Source organism: Salvia hispanica, chromosome 4 (assembly GCF_029641045.1).
Source record: "Salvia hispanica isolate PSC_SH4W2 chromosome 4, Shi_PSC_v1, whole genome shotgun sequence".
NCBI lineage: Eukaryota > Viridiplantae > Streptophyta > Magnoliopsida > Lamiales > Lamiaceae > Salvia > Salvia hispanica.
Genome location: NC_142695.1, coordinates 9,809,247 through 9,826,775, shown reverse-complemented (window position 1 = coordinate 9,826,775; position 17,529 = coordinate 9,809,247). Strand labels below are relative to the sequence as shown.

Sequence of the window (17,529 nt, the reverse complement as noted above, 5' to 3'; positions counted from 1 at the left end):
AATCCCAAAACTTTAAATTCATATAACATATATCAAATTAAAGATAGTTTTATAAGGATTCCAACGATATACTACATGCATATGTTCCGACGTCAAAATTTGAAAAAAAAAATCTAGAATTTTCGTATTTTTCGTACACAGGCTAATGTCAATACAGCTAAGATAATATGTCAATATAAAGCATATACAATGTCAATCATAAATTTGTGTTGACATTCTCAAAGCATTGTGTTGATATTTTCGAAACACTATATTGACATTTTCATCCAAAACCCTAATTTGGCGTTTTTTTAATTATTTTTTTCGATTTAATAAATAAAAACAAAAATTACACGTGGCAAATTGTAAACCACACGTTTTTTTAAAATCATGTAGCCTTAAATTAGTTGTAGTTAGCAATTAAATGATGAGTTAGCAATTGATCACTCCCCTATGTGCATATATATGATATATTCGATTTAGAAATTTTTTATTATATTAATATTTATATTAGTTAGTAAATATTTGTATTAATAACTGATAGTCTAATTGAGTATTTTTTTAGTGTTCTTTTTATTTCTGTTTTGCAAGGCTTGACAGAGCTGCTGAAGAAACATTTTTTGGTATTATGTTTGCATATTTTTGGATATTTTGTAACTTTAAAATTTTCCAGATATTAACTTTTCAGTTTTGTAGATGTAATTGGAGTGATTGTTGCACCTGGGAGAGTTCTATGTCAGCCTAAATGTAGACTTATTGAGATTGAAATTGCAAATGAGAAGTAAGTTTGAAAACAATGTTGAAAATATCTAATCAAGGTTTCTGCTCTTATTAATCTTTTTTTCCCCTTTTATTGCAGTCACAACAGGATCTTTTGCACAATTTGGGATGCAAACGTTGATTCTTATCTTCAGCAGTTGGAGAAAAGTAAAGGAACATTGCCTATAAATTCAATATCAACTTTTCGTGCACATTCCTTAAACTTGATCATTCTCGCTTCTGATGCTTTTACATATTTGATACTTGCTCTAATTTTATCTAAAGCATCACTAGCTACTTTCAAACCTTTTTGTACGATAAGATTCAGGATATGTGCACAACATCTCACATGAAAATATTCCCCATTGCACAATAATGAGTTTTGCAACTGAAGTCTTGTTTTCAACAATTTCACCATGGAATTATTAGCAGAAGCATTATCCAAAGTCAGAGAAAAGACTTTCCTATTTATGTTCCAATCCACCAAAATGTCAGAAATCTTTTGAGCTAATTCAGCTCCATTATGTGGAGGAGGCATTGAACAAAATGCAAGTATTTTGCTATTCAATTTACATGTTTCATCCACAAAATGTGCAGTCAAACAAATATATCCCGAATTAGTACAAGCAGTCCAAATATCAGAAGTCAAGCACAACATTCCAGGAAGACTACTCAATCTTATCTTCAATTTTTTCTTTTCGAATTCATACAACTTCATCACATCCGAGGCATGCGTATTTCTAGAGATAAACCTCATATCCGGGTTCAAATACTTCAAAAAAACTCGCATTTCGCTATATTCAACCCACTTTAATGGAAGATTATGTGCAACTGATACTTTAATCATCAATTCTCGGCATATTTTTGGGTCTATCACATTATCCTTACCCTTTAACTTGCCATCATGATTAATAAGCATAGCACCCACATCTCCAAAATTCGGTTTCTTCTTACATACCAACATATGGCGACTAAAAGTGGAAGTTCTCATTTTCGTACCTTCATATTTCCATCTTTGAAGACAATGATTGCACTTAACATTCTTCCCATTTTTGTCGGGTTCTTCATTTGTAAAGTTATTCCAAACATCAGAAGTCTTTAGTCTCTTCTTAGGCTTGGAATCACCTGGAGTCTCCACATTTTCAGTATTAATTGTTGGAGAAGAATCTTCCATTCTTAACAATTATAAATCTGCATTATAAATATAAACTAGTATTAACCCACGCGCTATGCGCGACTTAGAATATTTTCACACTATTATTTTAATTAATATTCTAAATAAATATAATAAGTGACAATATAGATTAACAAAAATGTAAAAATATATATCAAGAGTATATAAATCTAATAAAATATATAATATTATAAATAAAATATTAGGAGATAATAATATTGTCGTAAAATATAAAATGAAAAATTACAAAACAAATAAAAAGCACAAATATATAAATATTAATAAAACTTAACATTAGTAAATAAAATAATAATTTGTAAGTTAAGAAAAAAAGTATTATAAACAACCTCAAAAGGTACAATAATAAAAGTAGCAAAATAAAGAAATTAAAATAACATATTACTATTATTACATATGGGATGCTTAATTTTGCATTGTATTATTTTATTTATTATAGTTTTAAGGCTAATTCTATTAAATATGTAACAGTACCAATTTGTGAACTAAAATGTTTGACTTTATTCCATTAATTAATAAATTATACTACTACTATACTCTACAACTCCTCTAATCAGTGTTACTACTATACTCTACAACTCCTCTAATCAGTGTAACAGTAACGACTAATTCCATTACCATTTATTATATAGTACTATTTATTATTTTATTAAATGTAACCGTTCAGCGGCGTTTATTAAAACTCCCACACTTTATTGTTTAGCCAAAATCATTTTAAGAAATACCTTAAAATAGTGACAGTTACAGAAATTAAAAGCTATAATTTAAGTTTGCACTGGTGAGATACTTTCTAGCCGAACTTTATTTCATTGCAATATAGTAATCCTAAACCCTAAAAACCCAAACCTTGCCTAAATCCTAAACCCTTTACTTTAAATTATACTCATCATGACCTACAAATGAATCAAATATCAATAAAATTCTCCCTCCGTCCCAGTTCAATTTTACTTTGTTGATCACTTATTCTATTTTAGAGATTTTAGATCTTTATTTCATATCTTACACTGGGTCGGCCTAATTGATAATCCTTGCTGATAGTAGAGGTTTTTTTACATGAATCTTGGCTCTAAATCTGTTTATATGCTCATATCAAGAAAGTGCTTTACAATAGGGCTATGTGAACGGTAAACCAAAAAAAATCTTCCTTGTATTCTCCAAGCATCTATCCAATGGTATTATTTATTGCCTTATTGGAGCGAGTATGCACTATATTACATATAGAATTAAATGTACATTGTTAAATTTCTTTATCGATAAAATAGATACACTCACAAGTCACATCTTCTATAAAATATTCTAGAATCAATTTTCAAACTTTAAATGAATCCATGAATATGATTATATAATTCAATTGAGATCATTTTGAAAGAATCAGTCAACAAAAACAATTTATAATTTGTGACCAAATTTAAAAGAAAAGTATTTTTTCTTAAATTTAAAACTTAACACAAATTTGAATTCATATTCGTATTTATATAGGGATAGAATTTAACTAATTTATCTATATTAAATATAGAGCACAATATGTACTACTATAATTTATCCATTATTATAGGATTGATCGTAAATTATTTATCTTTACTAAATATAGTTCAAGATATATACATAATTAAAAAACTATATTGATATTATAGAATATATTATGATAAAAATAATTTCTCAATTAAAATTCATCAGTTTTTCCAATTGTTGTTATATACGAATATGCGTGCGAAATAAGAAAGATATGGCCAAATCAATATATGGTACTGTAACTAATATCCCTAAAATTCAGCCCTCAAAATAAGCTGCCAATATTACAATTTTACACACAATCGTTTAATTTCTTAAACTCACTGGCTATATCAAATTTCAAATGAAAGGATTATAAGCAACCTGCCTCTCACTTCTGTATAATTTTTATTTGAAAGGATTATAAGCAACCTGCCTCTCACTTCTGTATAATTTTTTTTCCTTCCCAGAAATGCTATCGCCACCCTCTCTTCTCTTTATATTTTACGTTTCTATAGCTGGAAACACGATTGGCGCCTAGCCATCGTCGACTGCTGCAACTCCTTTCACCATACATGCACAATTCATCCGTTCAGCTTGTTCCCCACTTATTTATTGTTGAAGAAGATTAAGGTTGAAGCTCATTCTTAGTTCCTGGGGAGTGCAACTTCACAAACACAAATACAACGAAAGGATGCAGATCACTGACCAAGGTGAAGAATCATGATATGATGTGGAACTTTTTATCTAGTAAGAACAAAAACTACCAAATCTGAATTTTGTATAAAATAAACTGTGAGTGATTGGATTTTTAGCTACCCAAGTATCATATATTTATAGTGTGAATAAAAATATGAGGAATTTATTCAAAATCCTTTCACTTTCTCCACTTACATGATAATAATCCTATAAAACTTTTCACTTCTTCAAATTTATGACATCAATTATCGATTGTAACTTATATACATTTACTCAATTTATTAATATTAGACTGTACAGCTTTCTTTCTAGTCTTCTTGTTGCAATATTTATCAGTACATTCAATGAGAGCTGTGAAATTGCCGTTGAGATGTATAGATTCATATAAAAAAAGAGTTTATATTAAATTACAATTTTTAATTTATAATGGCAGTTTGTAAATATTCTCAAAACTCCCCCTTTATATATGTATAGATATTATTAGCATTGATTAATCACTAATAAAATAATCATGTATAAGTATAACCAATGTATAAACTAACTAAATGCCTCTGTTTTGCATCGGCTGTAATCAATAATCACCTATATTTGTTTAGTATAGAGTTCTAAAACACATACTATATAAAGTGAATGCTATCAATATTTAATTAAAAAATGTGGATTTAGTAATGAAGCAACTAATCAAACAGTAGCTAAAAAACAAAAGCAATACATTATTCATTAAACAAATCCGGTAAGTTAGGGTTTTAACAAAAAAGTGCAAATCCAATTTTTAAATCCTAACAAAAAAATTCACTTTTGCAGGTCTATAGATATATAAGAATATACGGAAAGGATAGAACTTTTAAAAATACTGTAGAAATTAAATTATCAAACATATTTATATGAACATAGACATGCACTGATACACAAATAAATAAAAAGAAAGAGAAGGGGGAGATTAGAGAGTGCACCAAATGAAACTTGAAAGAGGAGTTAGATGGTGGCGGTGAAACTGTGAAAGCACCTGATCAAACTTGAAAGTGAAGTGAGACGGATTGGAGGTGAAACCGTGAAAGTGAATTTAGGATGTTGAGAATATTGTGGGATCCAGAAAGTGAAAGTGGAAACGTCATTTTTTAAAAAAAATAATAAATTTTAAGTGGAAGACTAAGAGTCATATTGATACCAGGCATTTAATATAATAATTTATAAGGTTTTTATATAACCCGACGGGCTGACCTGGTAGCCCGTCGGGCCAGCCCGATAGAACCCGATAGCCCTATAGGGCTAGCCCGTTAAGCCCGATTCATTATCGGGTTGCAATTTCTTGACCCTAACCCTGTAATTTTGGCGGATTTTTCGGGCCAGTCCATCGGATTCGGGCTGCACTGACATCCCTACCTATAATAATTGTTCAATTTTGCCGGCCAAATATGTTTAGAGGTAATATATTTCACTAATATTTATTTTTCTGTTTGTTTTAGTTTTTTTTTTTGTTTCTATTAGTTTTTTAATTTGTTATAATTTCTGTAAGTTTGTTTAATCATTATTTCAATAACTGTTTTTTTAGGTGAGATGCGTGTGTCAACACATTTTAATTCCTCCCAAGTTTTTATCAATGCTGATATAAGTGAGGTTAAGCAGTTTAGAAGCAGGTATGATAACAACTGTTATTGAATTTTTTAACTGTATAGTAATTATATTATGCCATTAATTTTAACATTCTTAAACTTAATTTATTGTTTTAGGATATCTGTGGATCCAACTTTCATGAATATGGTGTCATTAGGTGAGGTTGGACAGAACATAAACAGTGAGTTTGATGACCTGCAACTGAAGAGTCTGGAGGATGTCCTGTGTCTTGAGGTAGTGAATATTTTTTTATATATAATTTTGCTTTTTTTTTTTGTTGTTATTACTTTACTGATTAAAATCTCAACTTAGTTTGTGTCTTATTCTTATTCACATAGTGGTTCATATTGGGTGTTTGGAAGGGTTATTTCTGTGGAATGTCACTATGTCAATGGTTTTATGAGTCCTGCAAGATTTGTGTGAAGAAGCTTGAACAAGTTGCCCCCGGGAAGTATTATTGTGTGCGTTGTAAGAAGACTTCTGGTTATGCCAAAAGGAGGTGTTTCATTTTATTATTGTTATAGTAGTTCGATTAGTTTGATTAATCAGAGTTATAGCATTTTTTTAATTTTTTAAAAGTTGAATATTTTGTAGGTACAGATTTGTTTTAAATATTGTGGATGACACTAGCAATATTTCACTTCTACTTTGGGATAGAGAGGCTATTCAACTATTGGATTTGAACGTTGATGATATTGTTGATGCGGATGAGGTATGTATAATAAGAAAAAATGCAACAGTTTTAATACTTTTTTTTATATTTTATGGTATCTTTTATTTTTGTTGCAGATTCATTTAACTCATTCCATTCCTAGGCGATGGAGGACAGGCTTTGTGGAAAGAATTTTCTGTTTAAAGTTCAACTGAAGGATCATTTTGATTATCCAGTTAGCCATCCATTTACTGTGAATAAAGTCTGTAAAACTCCTGAAATTGTTGAAAAATATATTCATGAAGGTTTTGTTTCAGAACCTATTAGTTCTCAGGTGAAGCTGTCTAATCTATTGTTTGGAGATGATCCTGCTGAGGTATTTCTTCTTCTTCTTCTTCTTCTTCTATTGGTTTTATTCTGTTATTAATTTTTTTACTTCACAGATCTCTCGAAAAGCTTTCACACACCTGACTTGTCCAGTATAGAGAATGACAATAATTCTAAATGGATTGAGGAAGGCACTGTGAAGAGATGCTTAGATATGGAGTTTGATGCATGTGAAGATGACACTGATTTTGAGGCTCTCAAAAGGCAGAAAGTGAATGGTGGGGAGTAGATCCTTATAAAGATATTTGGCTTGTGTTTTGAATTTATGACAATGTTTAAGTTTTGTTTTAGGGATCATCTTTTTTGATAGCTTTGATTTCTAAAATGACTGCATTATTCAATTCTATCAAGTGTGGTATTCTAAAAGGCAGAGACTGACTATTACTTGTTTGGTTCTATTGACTTTCTCATCATTGCCGCTCCTTTTATCTCAAGTTTAAGTTGAGCTTATTGGTTACAGGGCAAAAAAACTAGTTTGGGAAGTCTACGGCATAGATCTTTTCTGTATATTTTCCTTTGAGTAGGTGGAATTGTCAAAATCTTCTCTAATCTGGATAATTTGGTGCTAGTGATAAAGAAAAAAAATCTGTTTTATGCTTTAAGGTTGTAGTTACCAGATTTTGACCTTCTTCAGTTAAAATTTATAAGTTATAATTTAATGTGGTTGTGGATTAAATTAAGTGAGAGTGCAGTCTATAGACGACTCCAACTCAGTGAGACACTCTTGACTGCCAGCAACTAAGTGGTAATCAATTTTATAATAAATGATTAAATTCTCAATTCAACTTCATAATTTTTTTGGGTACACCAAAGGTCTCTAATAAGAGGACTCTTCTGATTTGCTGTAAAGTAGTCTTACTTGTAGCCATTGCTTGGTCTAATCAGTGGTTCTCTTTAAGAGCTTATCATGTCATGTCTTGGGAATATTTTTTCTTTACGTGCTAACGTTGATAGCATATTTTTGTGGTGCTAGAGGTTTACTTAATGACCTACATCCATCGTTGAGAAAGCCTTCATTATGATGCCTTGGTTATCTTCTATTTGTACCTTTCTTACGCATTGATAGATTACAAAGGAAGAACGTTGGAGTTTGTACACTAGCTTAAAGCTAACCACCCTCCAATTTCCAACCTTAATATGAACTAATTACTATATTTTTCTATATGATTTTCAGAATCTCCCTCATGATGCGTACAAGCTTCTTGCAGTTCCTTCACCTATTGGTGGAGTTCTTGTAATTGGTGCGAATGCAATTCATTATCATAGCCAGGTTTGCTCTTTTGGCATTGCATCTTCGTAATCAAATGCTTTTCCATTCTTTTTGTCCTGCTCTATATCTGATGATGCTTAATTGATCAGTCTGCTTCATGTCACTTGGGGTTGAACAATTTTGCTGTTCCCGCAGATGAAAGTTGAAATTTCAGCTTCACTATTTATTTCTCCCCCTTCTTTTCTCTATAATATGTGGATAAGGATGTATTACCATTCAATATAATCTACTAATTTTTTAAGTTAGACCGTGCATGTATTATTAGACAAGCTATTGGTTCATTGTTGACTTTGCCTCTTATAATGATTTACATTAGGAATAAGTGCATCACAAAGCACAGTGCCACCTTATAGGATAGGTTATACATTGTTCTTCCATCCCGTTCCTAATAAAACTACTTAGTGTACGTATAGGTTTGCTGGTTTAAAAGGTGATATTTGTAAACATAGTACTTACTGTTAATAACTTTGGTTAGAATGTTTGATATCTCAACCTAGCCTTTATTACTAAGAAGTTGCATTATTTCTAATGTATATGCACTCCTCTTTCAGTCAAGAGATGCCTAGGTCTGGATTTACTACGGAGCTTGATGCCGCCACTGCGACATGGTTAACTAATGATGTTGGTGCGTTCTCCTCTAAATCTGGGGAGCTGCTTTTGCTTACTCTTGTTTATGATGGGAGGTTGGCGATTTATTACTCTCACTTGGTTCTCTTATTGGAGACATACGGAAGTGCCGTATTCATTTTGTTTAACTAAGTCACCCTTGCATCTAATTTTGCATATTCTGTTCCTGACATGGGTGTTTAGATATTCTTTTGCTGACTTATCTGGCTCAACAATTTTATCTTATGATCTGTTGGTAAAGCGTGTTACTGGGAATATCTGTAAATTTCTTTATGTTATGTTTATAGCTTTTCAAATATTGCCAAATTAAACCTCTGCAGATCTGGTTTGAAAGACTTCCTAGTGATGTGTTATCATTTTGGTTGAGAGTATGCAAAAATGAGATACTTAAGCAGTTAAGCTTCAAGTGTAGAATATGATGTATAAATATGCCTGGGCTATGCATTGTTGGCTTGCCTTTGATTGTGTAAAAACTAGGCCGGTGACATTACTTATGTAGTCCATATACTGTATATTTGATATGCTGTCCTATTCAATTCTGCAGAGTTGTTCAGAGGCTTGAACTGATGAAGTCAAGAGCTTCAGTCCTTACATCGGTCAGCCACATTAAGCTCATGTTATTGCACATTACCTGATGAAGATCTGTAATGATAGATTTTTCATCAATTGAACTTGATTTTTTATAGGACATTACTACCATTGGAAGCTCGTTTTTCTTCTTGGGCAGTCGGTTGGGTGATAGTCTGCTTGTACAGTACTATTCTGGAGTTGGAGCTCCGACGCTAAGTCCTGGTGTAAAGGAAGAGGTTTGTCATTTTGACTGTTAGAACTCAGAATGAGTATATTTCAAGTTTGCTTTCTTAAAATAAGACTTGATATTGAAATGCGGACTCTTAAGTGCTGGCATAATATTAGCCATGGGTTTTGTAAGTCTCTAATTTTTTTTATGTATCTTAAGGCACAGTTAACTCAACATGGGCTGTGTATGTTCTCCTTATCTCTAGGTTGGGGATATTGAAAGTGATGCCCCTTCAATGAAGAGACTGCGGAGATCTCCTTCTGATGCATTGCAGGATTTGATTACCAGCGAGGAACTTACATTCTATTGCACAGGTCCAAACAATGCTCAAATAGCTCAGGTTAAACCATGATCTGCATTCTTTGCTGAGCTCCATTGTGTTAATTTTATTATGATTTTTAAATGTGAAGTAGAACCACGCTCAAAGAGAACTGGCCTGTTTTTTCTTAAAACTAACCTTAAAATTTTAATTGTTTTAGCATCAAGAAAATTCTATACGCATCATATATTGCTTTGACATCAAGGTTGTCATTTATTCTCTTCATTAGGATCGTAGAAGATGCTTCTTCAGCTTATCTGCGATGTTTGTTTTTATAGTCATTGGTGCTCTATATAACATCAGCCTCTCTTTGTGAGCTTGAATTTTGTTTGGGAAAATGCTTTAAGCATATTCTGAGAATCTTCTCAAAAGAGAGCCTAAAAATATACATTGCTTTGAATACGGCCCATATTTATAATTTATCTATCAAAGATTTCAATCAGAAGGCTCAACAATTGCTTTGAGGATGAATGTAAAAACTAAACTTCACCAGACCACCTTGACTTGCTTTTATTGTTGTTGGATCTCTCATTGTAAGTTTGGGACTGTAATGTTTTCTTTACATTCTCCCCTAGGATTGATAAATTCCAAACATTGACAAGCCTTTTAAAATTCTAGCTGCTTTGAACTTTGCATCTTAGTTTCTTACTGAAGCGCAATCTTAATTGTAGAACAGCGATATTATGTTTATGGACTTGAGGTTGTACTCATCTCGAATGTGAAGTCATATGAATTAACTAGATGATATCCTATGGTTTCCTATCTTGGATTTTGTTTCTGTTGTAATTTGACCTTGATGAACTTGATTGGATGTCATGTCAGATCTCTCATAGTATGCTGATAAATTTCATTCTAAGCTGCTGAATTGACATTTGGTTTTAATGCATTTATACTGAAATATATTTTAGAATTTTCTGGAGTATTTTTTAAGAGATGAGTTGGTTGTTTGGTTTTTTGCAGAAAAACTTTACCTTTGCAGTACGGGATTCATTGCTTAATATTGGTCCACTAAAGGATTTCTCTTATGGTTTGAGAATTAATGGCGATCCAAATGCTACAGGAGTTGCAAAGCAAAGTAATCATGAACTGGTTAGTTGTAGCTTCATTCTTCAGTTTAAGTTGGCTTATCAGTTGATAACCAATGCATTGCTAAAAGTGTTGTCCTTATTTATTAAATTGTCCTTCATTGTTCAGAAATTTACAGTCCTTTGTTATCTGATATACAAACCATGTATGCATCCCCTCTCTAGGTATGCTGTTCTGGCCATGGAAAAAATGGTGCTCTCACTGTACTTCAAAAATCAATCCGCCCAGATACAATAACTCAAGTGTGTACACCTCCTTTTTCTCACTACATGGGCTTTTTAAATATCTGGTTATTGCTGTGCTTCTTGCATAATTCTGGAAGATGTTTTACCCTACTGTCCTACACATGATTTTTCTAATGTCTAGTAGTAATATGAATGAATTATCTGTGAATAAGTCAGTTTGTTTTTAGAACAGAGAATGAAAAGTAAAAAACCATGTAGGTTGTGGTTATTCTTACATTGTTAGCTTGTCATGTGATGCCGTCAGTTTTATAAACTTAGTTTTCTATTGGTAAAACTATTAGGCTACACACTTGTGGCCATTTATATCGTATATGAAATTCATTGTAATTCTCTTGAAAAACTGTCAAATTAAGATTAAAAAAAAAACATAAGAATATCTCTTCTTAGAATCTGTTAATGTCAAATTTCTATTTCAACATTGGAACTTAGTAGTTGGGATGTCAATCATACCAAGCCCTTTTGTTTTTTTAGCTAGATTAATATTCCTTATCTTCCCAGAAAACATATATATAAAGAAAATGCAAAATAAATAAATAAAATGTTTGATCTACACTTTGAAATTGTCCTTTTTGTAGGGTCTTAAATATTACATATTTGGTCTCCATACATCTTTTTTCTATTAGGGTACTAAACGTAATGTCTTATGTATAAGTTGTATAATTAAATTAAGGCTGAGTAACTGTATTGAGAGCTTCTTTCTTCTTTGCAGAATGTAAAGCTTTAAGAGAATTTTAGTTTCTCCTTGATTGTTTCATGAGTTTGTTTATACCTTGTTTCTGAAGGAATCATTACCTGGTTGCAAAGGAATTTAGACTGTCTACCACAAAAATTCGCGCAGTGACTCCTCTAAAGGAGTAGCTGACGAGGATGAATATCATGCATACTTGATTATTAGTTTGGAAAATCGTACAATGGTATGCTGTTGTTCACCTTGTCCTTCCGAAGAAGATACCATTTGGAAATTAATCACTATCTGTTGTATAAAACTCTTATTGCCTTGACCTCTTATTTTCTTACAGTTGTATTCTGTTCTTGTTTTACTCTACAGGTATTGCAAACTGCTAATAATCTTGAGGAGGTAACTGAAAATGTGGACTATTACGTCCAAGGAACTACAGTTGCTGCAGGAAATTTATTTGGAAGGTGTGTTTCTTAGTCTACCGATAAACCATCATATAACATCTTTCTGGTATGTGTGTGCGCGCATGTGTTATTGGGAAGGGGTTGGAGGTTCTGGAAGAAATTAGTCCTTTTCTGGAAGGAGGTGAAAAATGGTTCTGCTAATGACTAAATTATGCTGGGGGATCAAATTACTTATTGTCAGCTGTTTTTTAACAGCACACAAATATGCTTTATTAGGAGATTTGATGGTGAGAAGTTCTCTTCTTTATAAGATTATGAGAGGGAGAGTGTTTTGGCACCTTGGTGCATCAAAACTTTCTGTGACATTAGTTTGAAAATCTTTCCTAGCTTTTGAATGCATGGATTCCTGCTTATGTAGAAAAAGTTTATCTTAGCACAATAACTTGATGGAAATTCTAATAAGTGACTATGTTTCATGCTAATATTCAAACAGACGTCGAGTTATCCAAGTATTTGCTCGTGGTGCTTGGATACTTGATGGTGCTTTTATGACTCAAGATTTGAGCTTAAAATCTTCCAATACAGAGATGAATGCAGCTTCTGATGGGGCAACTGTGTCCTCAGTTTCCATAGCTGATCCTTATGTGTTGCTGAGAATGACTGATGGAAGCATTCAGCTTCTTGTTGGAGGTATGTGTGGACAAAGTTTATAGAGTTGCAATTACTTGGCTGTGTTCGCTGTATGTACTTTGCTTTCAAGAATCTTTATTTCTATTTAAATATACAAAATGCAATAACATTTGTATCCCTTGGAGATCAGTCTTGCAAACCTAACATTGTAGTCTACAACCTATATACATGCATGCTCTGTATTTCAGAGACACATTTATGGGTACAACCAGATATTTTTACTTATTTCCAAGCATCGTATGGTATACTTCACCTTTCTTGACATTCTTTTGTTCCAGATCCATCCACCTGCTCTGTTTCAGTCATCAATCCACCAGTATCTGAAAACTTGATAAGTTGGTATTAGCTTGCACTCTCTAATCTCTATCATGATAAAGGTCCCGAACCATGGATTCGTAAGACAAGTACTGATGCCTGGCTTTCTACTGGGATTGGTGAGGCTATTGATGGGGCTGATGGTTCAACACATAACCATGGTGACGTGTACTGTGTTCTATGCTATGACAATGGAGATCTGGAGATATTTGATGTACCTAACTTTAACAGTGTTTTCTTGGTCGATAAATTTGTATCTGGAAGGAGCCACATCTTAGATACATTTTTCCATGGCGCAGCGAATAATCATATTAACCTCACAAACAAAGATTCTGAAGATATTGGACAAGTCAGAAAAGAGGCCACTCACAATATAAAGGTGGTTGAGCTGTCTATGCGGAGATGGGATTCAGAGCATAACCGGCCATTCCTTTTAGGAATATTGTCTGATGGGACCATTCTTTGTTATCATGCTTACATTTACGAAGTTTCAGATAATGCTTTCAGGACTGAGGGTGTCATTTCTTCTCAGAACTCTGTTAATCTTAGCAATACAAATGCATCTAGGCTTAGAAATTTACGATTTGTTCGTGTCCCCTTGGACACATATGCAAAAGAAGAGACACCATCTGGAGTCTGCTCACAGCGCATCACTGTTTTCAAGAATGTTGGTGGTCTACAAGGTTTTTTTCTTTCTGGCTCAAGGCCAATGTGGTTTATGATGTTTCGAGAGCGGCTTCGGATGCACCCACAGGTTAGTTTGATTCAATTACTAAGCAACTATTCTTATAGCATTTTGTTGTAATACTAGAATATTCGTATTCCAGTTTTCCAGTAATTAATGAGCTCATTAATCACTATTATCATTTTCTGTTTAAGGGGTGTGATGGACCTATAGTAGCCTTCACCGTTCTTCACAATGTTAACTGCAACCATGGGTTTATATGTATAACTTCAGAGGTTAGCATTCTAATTATGTAATTCTGCCGGAACCTTGTTTGCTATGTCAATGAGCAATATATAATCTTCCTATTTTCAGGGTGCTCTGAAAATATGCCAGCTTCCAGCTTTATCATATGACAATTATTGGCCTGTACAAAAGGTGCATGTCCATCAGTTCTCAATTTTCTCTTCTCCACGAGTCAATTTGTATGCTATTGGTCATATGTGCCTAATTTGCTCATGCGAGTTGCTTTTCTTTGTGTTTTGTATGGGTGCCTTTGCTCTCTCTCCATTGGCTATTGGGAGTGCTGGCAGATTGGGCTGAAGGGGACTCCACATCAAGTTACCTATTTTGCAGTGAAGAACTTGTACCCTGTTATAGTTTCTGTTCCAGTAAGGGCAATCTCTATCATGCAGTCTTTTTCTTTAGTGTATCAGCAATCAGTTTCGTATTTAGTTTCCATCAGCACACAAACTTATTGAATATTTAAATCTGTTTCCATGAATACTTACGTGACCCCGTTCTGCCTCCCCCCCCCCCCCCCCATTCTGCCTCTCCATATTGCGATTACCAAATGATAATAAGATATAAAGTTAAAGCTGGGTTAACTAACCGTTCTTTTGATTTTTCATGTAGGTGCTCAAGCCACTTAATCAAGTGCTCTCATCTCTTGTTGATCAAGAAGTCGGAAATCAGTTTGAGCCTGATAACATTAATATGGAGGGGACATATCCCATGGAAGAATTTGAGGTTCGGATTATGGAACCAGAGAAAATAAATGGCCCCTGGCAGACTTGGGCTACTATTCCTATGCAAACTTCTGAACACGCTCTTACTGTGCGAGTGGTGACGTTATTTGTAAGCTCAACTTCACATATTTTGCTGCTTCATTGGACATTTGACATTGTTGTTTTCTCCATTTTTCCCCTGTGCTATCTGGTTTTGCCATTTTCTTTATGAAGATGGTCAGATATCTGTGGAGTTTTCATATTCCCTGTTGTGTTTATGTACTTTCAGAACACCACTGCACAAAGAAATGAGACACTTTTGGCAATTGGAACTGCTTATGTACAAGGAGAGGATGTTCCAGCAAGAGGACGCATTCTTTTATATTCTGTTGAAAGAATCTCAGACAATATACAGGTGAAGGTAGCTTGATGTTTTTCTTTAGACTCTTTTAACTAATATGAGGGTTGTATGAGACTTATTCCAGAGTTCCAACCAGTCATATCGGTGTCTGATCTTGCCCTTTATATTTTTAATACTTCAATGCTTAACTTTATCCTAGTCTTTTCAGGTTACAAAATTCAATTCCAAGGAGTTGAAGGGTGCTATATCAGCTCTTGCTTCACTTCAAGGCCATTTACTACTTGCTTCAGGTCCTAAAATTATTCTGCACAAATGGACTGGCTCTGAGTTGAACGGTGTTGCCTTTCATGATGTCCCACCTCTCTATGTCGTGAGCTTAAACATCGTAAGCCCCTCTTTATTCTACATGAAACATGTGTATTTTAAAATATGTTTGCTCCTTGACCCGAGGACGGTTATAGATGCATAAACAGTGAACTTATAATTATATGGAAACAAATCTCACTTGCTCTTCAATCTATGCTTTGGTCCAAGCAATTCTGTCAGGTGCATTTTGCTATACAGAGAGAGATAGGTTAATGGTTGCAGAGGCATGACTTGTCCTATTTATAATTGCTTTGTTCCCAACTGAACATCCTAGTCATTCTTGTTCAGTATGGACATCAAAATCTTAAATATTTTCAAGATTATTTTATCACTGAATATGGTGTTGCCAACATCCTCGAATTTCAATTGCAAGGGAGCTGAATGTTGCCAGTGTAAAATTTTCAGTTGAGATAGCAGACATGCTCTTTCAATTGCTTAGATTCTTTGTTAAGACATGAATTGAAAAAACTTATGGGTTGGGCGAGTTTTCCTAGGAAATCTATGTTTAACTTTCAACTTAAAATGCTTTTCTATCTTGTTAATTGCAATCTGTTATACCCTGTTTGGTTTTATAAAACTCTAAAAGAGATGCATCACTGTAGCTTTATTATGAACTTTCAAGCTTTTTTACTGGACTTGCTGTTAATCATGAAAATTGTGCAGGTTAAAAATTTTATTCTTCTCGGTGATATTCACAAAAGCATAAATTTTCTTAGTTGGAAAGAGCAGGGCTCTCAACTCAATCTGTTGTCAAAAGATTTTGGGTCACTTGATTGTTTAGCAACTGAGTTTTTGATCGATGGAAGCACACTCAGCCTCACTGTTTCAGATGACCAGAAGAATGTTCAGGTTAGCACATTTGTGAACAAATAATGAAACATTTCGAGTGTGTTTTTTCCTTTTTAGGTTGCCTTTTGATTTCTATTTAATACTGTGTTTTTCAAGTGAAGTATATTCTTCTTAGTTTAAAAAATATATGTATAAATATAGTGTTTCTTCTTTCTCTTTCTGAATATTTGTGATATGCTCATATATATAAATGGTTATATGTGATAACTGGTAACCTTTTTTTTGCAACATATAGATATTCTATTATGCTCCAAAAGTATCAGAGAGCTGGAAAGGACAGAAGCTTCTGTCGAGAGCTGAGTTTCATGTTGGCGCCCATATTACCAAATTTCTACGGTTGCAGCTTCTTCCCACATCTGCTGATCGAACTGTGCCTGGCTCTGATAAGACAAACCGATTTGCCTTACTTTTTGGTACCCTGGAAGGCAGCATTGCACCTCTGGAGGAACTTACCTTTCGCCGTCTGCAGTCATTGCAGAAAAAGCTCGTAGATTCTGTCTGCCATGTCGCTGGACTAAATCCACGATCTTCCAGACATTTCCATTCGAATGGAAAGGCTCATCGCCCAGGTCCTGACAGCATTGTCGATTGTGAGCTGCTCGTGCAGTACGTATCTTACTCTTTCGCACACACATCCTTACTTAGCCTATTTCTCCGTCTATGAAATAAAAAGTTACCCTCTTTTGGCAGTTTCGAGATGCTGGCGCTCGAAGATCAACTTGAAATTGCTAATCAGATTGGTACGACACGGATGCAGATCATGTCCAACTTGAATGACCTCAGTGTTGCCACAAGCTTCTTATGAGCACTTCATGTTGAAGACCTTGTGTGTTGAATAGTGGCCTTTAATCTTTATGTAATATGCTGAGGTTAGAACTTGACACTAATATTTCTCATTAAATTAGTCTATTTCTTGTATTTGTAAATGAATTTTTATCAGTTCTACTCAACAATGTAACCATGTGATAATGTTAAAAGATTTTGATGCAAATATTCATTTATTAAATCTAATTGTAATAGTTATATCATTAACCATCTCTTAAAGATTAAATTATGTGGAATTTAATGATTGAAA

The 17,529-nt window shown here is 33.5% G+C and overlaps 1 protein-coding gene and 1 pseudogene across 2 annotated transcripts; both read left to right on the top strand.

Moving 5' to 3' along the window:
* The first annotated feature begins 5,535 nt into the window (after positions 1-5,535).
* On the top strand, positions 5,536-8,189 carry LOC148927212 (uncharacterized). The gene is made up of 8 exons (XM_089056524.1): positions 5,536-5,545; positions 5,673-5,757; positions 5,851-5,968; positions 6,073-6,233; positions 6,329-6,446; positions 6,550-6,762; positions 7,948-8,043; positions 8,133-8,189. Exons 1-8 carry the CDS (start codon positions 5,536-5,538, stop codon positions 8,187-8,189), a joined length of 858 nt encoding a protein of 285 aa, XP_088912650.1.
* A 409-nt stretch (positions 8,190-8,598) lies between these two features.
* LOC125194620 (cleavage and polyadenylation specificity factor subunit 1-like) lies at positions 8,599-17,380 on the top strand (annotated as a pseudogene). Its single transcript, XR_016128655.1, has 19 exons — positions 8,599-8,726; positions 9,215-9,266; positions 9,357-9,476; positions 9,675-9,809; positions 10,749-10,877; positions 11,039-11,116; positions 11,902-12,033; positions 12,168-12,262; positions 12,696-12,892; positions 13,171-13,961; positions 14,087-14,167; positions 14,247-14,309; positions 14,465-14,542; positions 14,787-15,008; positions 15,168-15,293; positions 15,448-15,624; positions 16,269-16,454; positions 16,690-17,060; positions 17,145-17,380. The product of XR_016128655.1 is annotated as a cleavage and polyadenylation specificity factor subunit 1-like (transcript).
* The last annotated feature ends 149 nt before the right edge of the window (positions 17,381-17,529 follow it).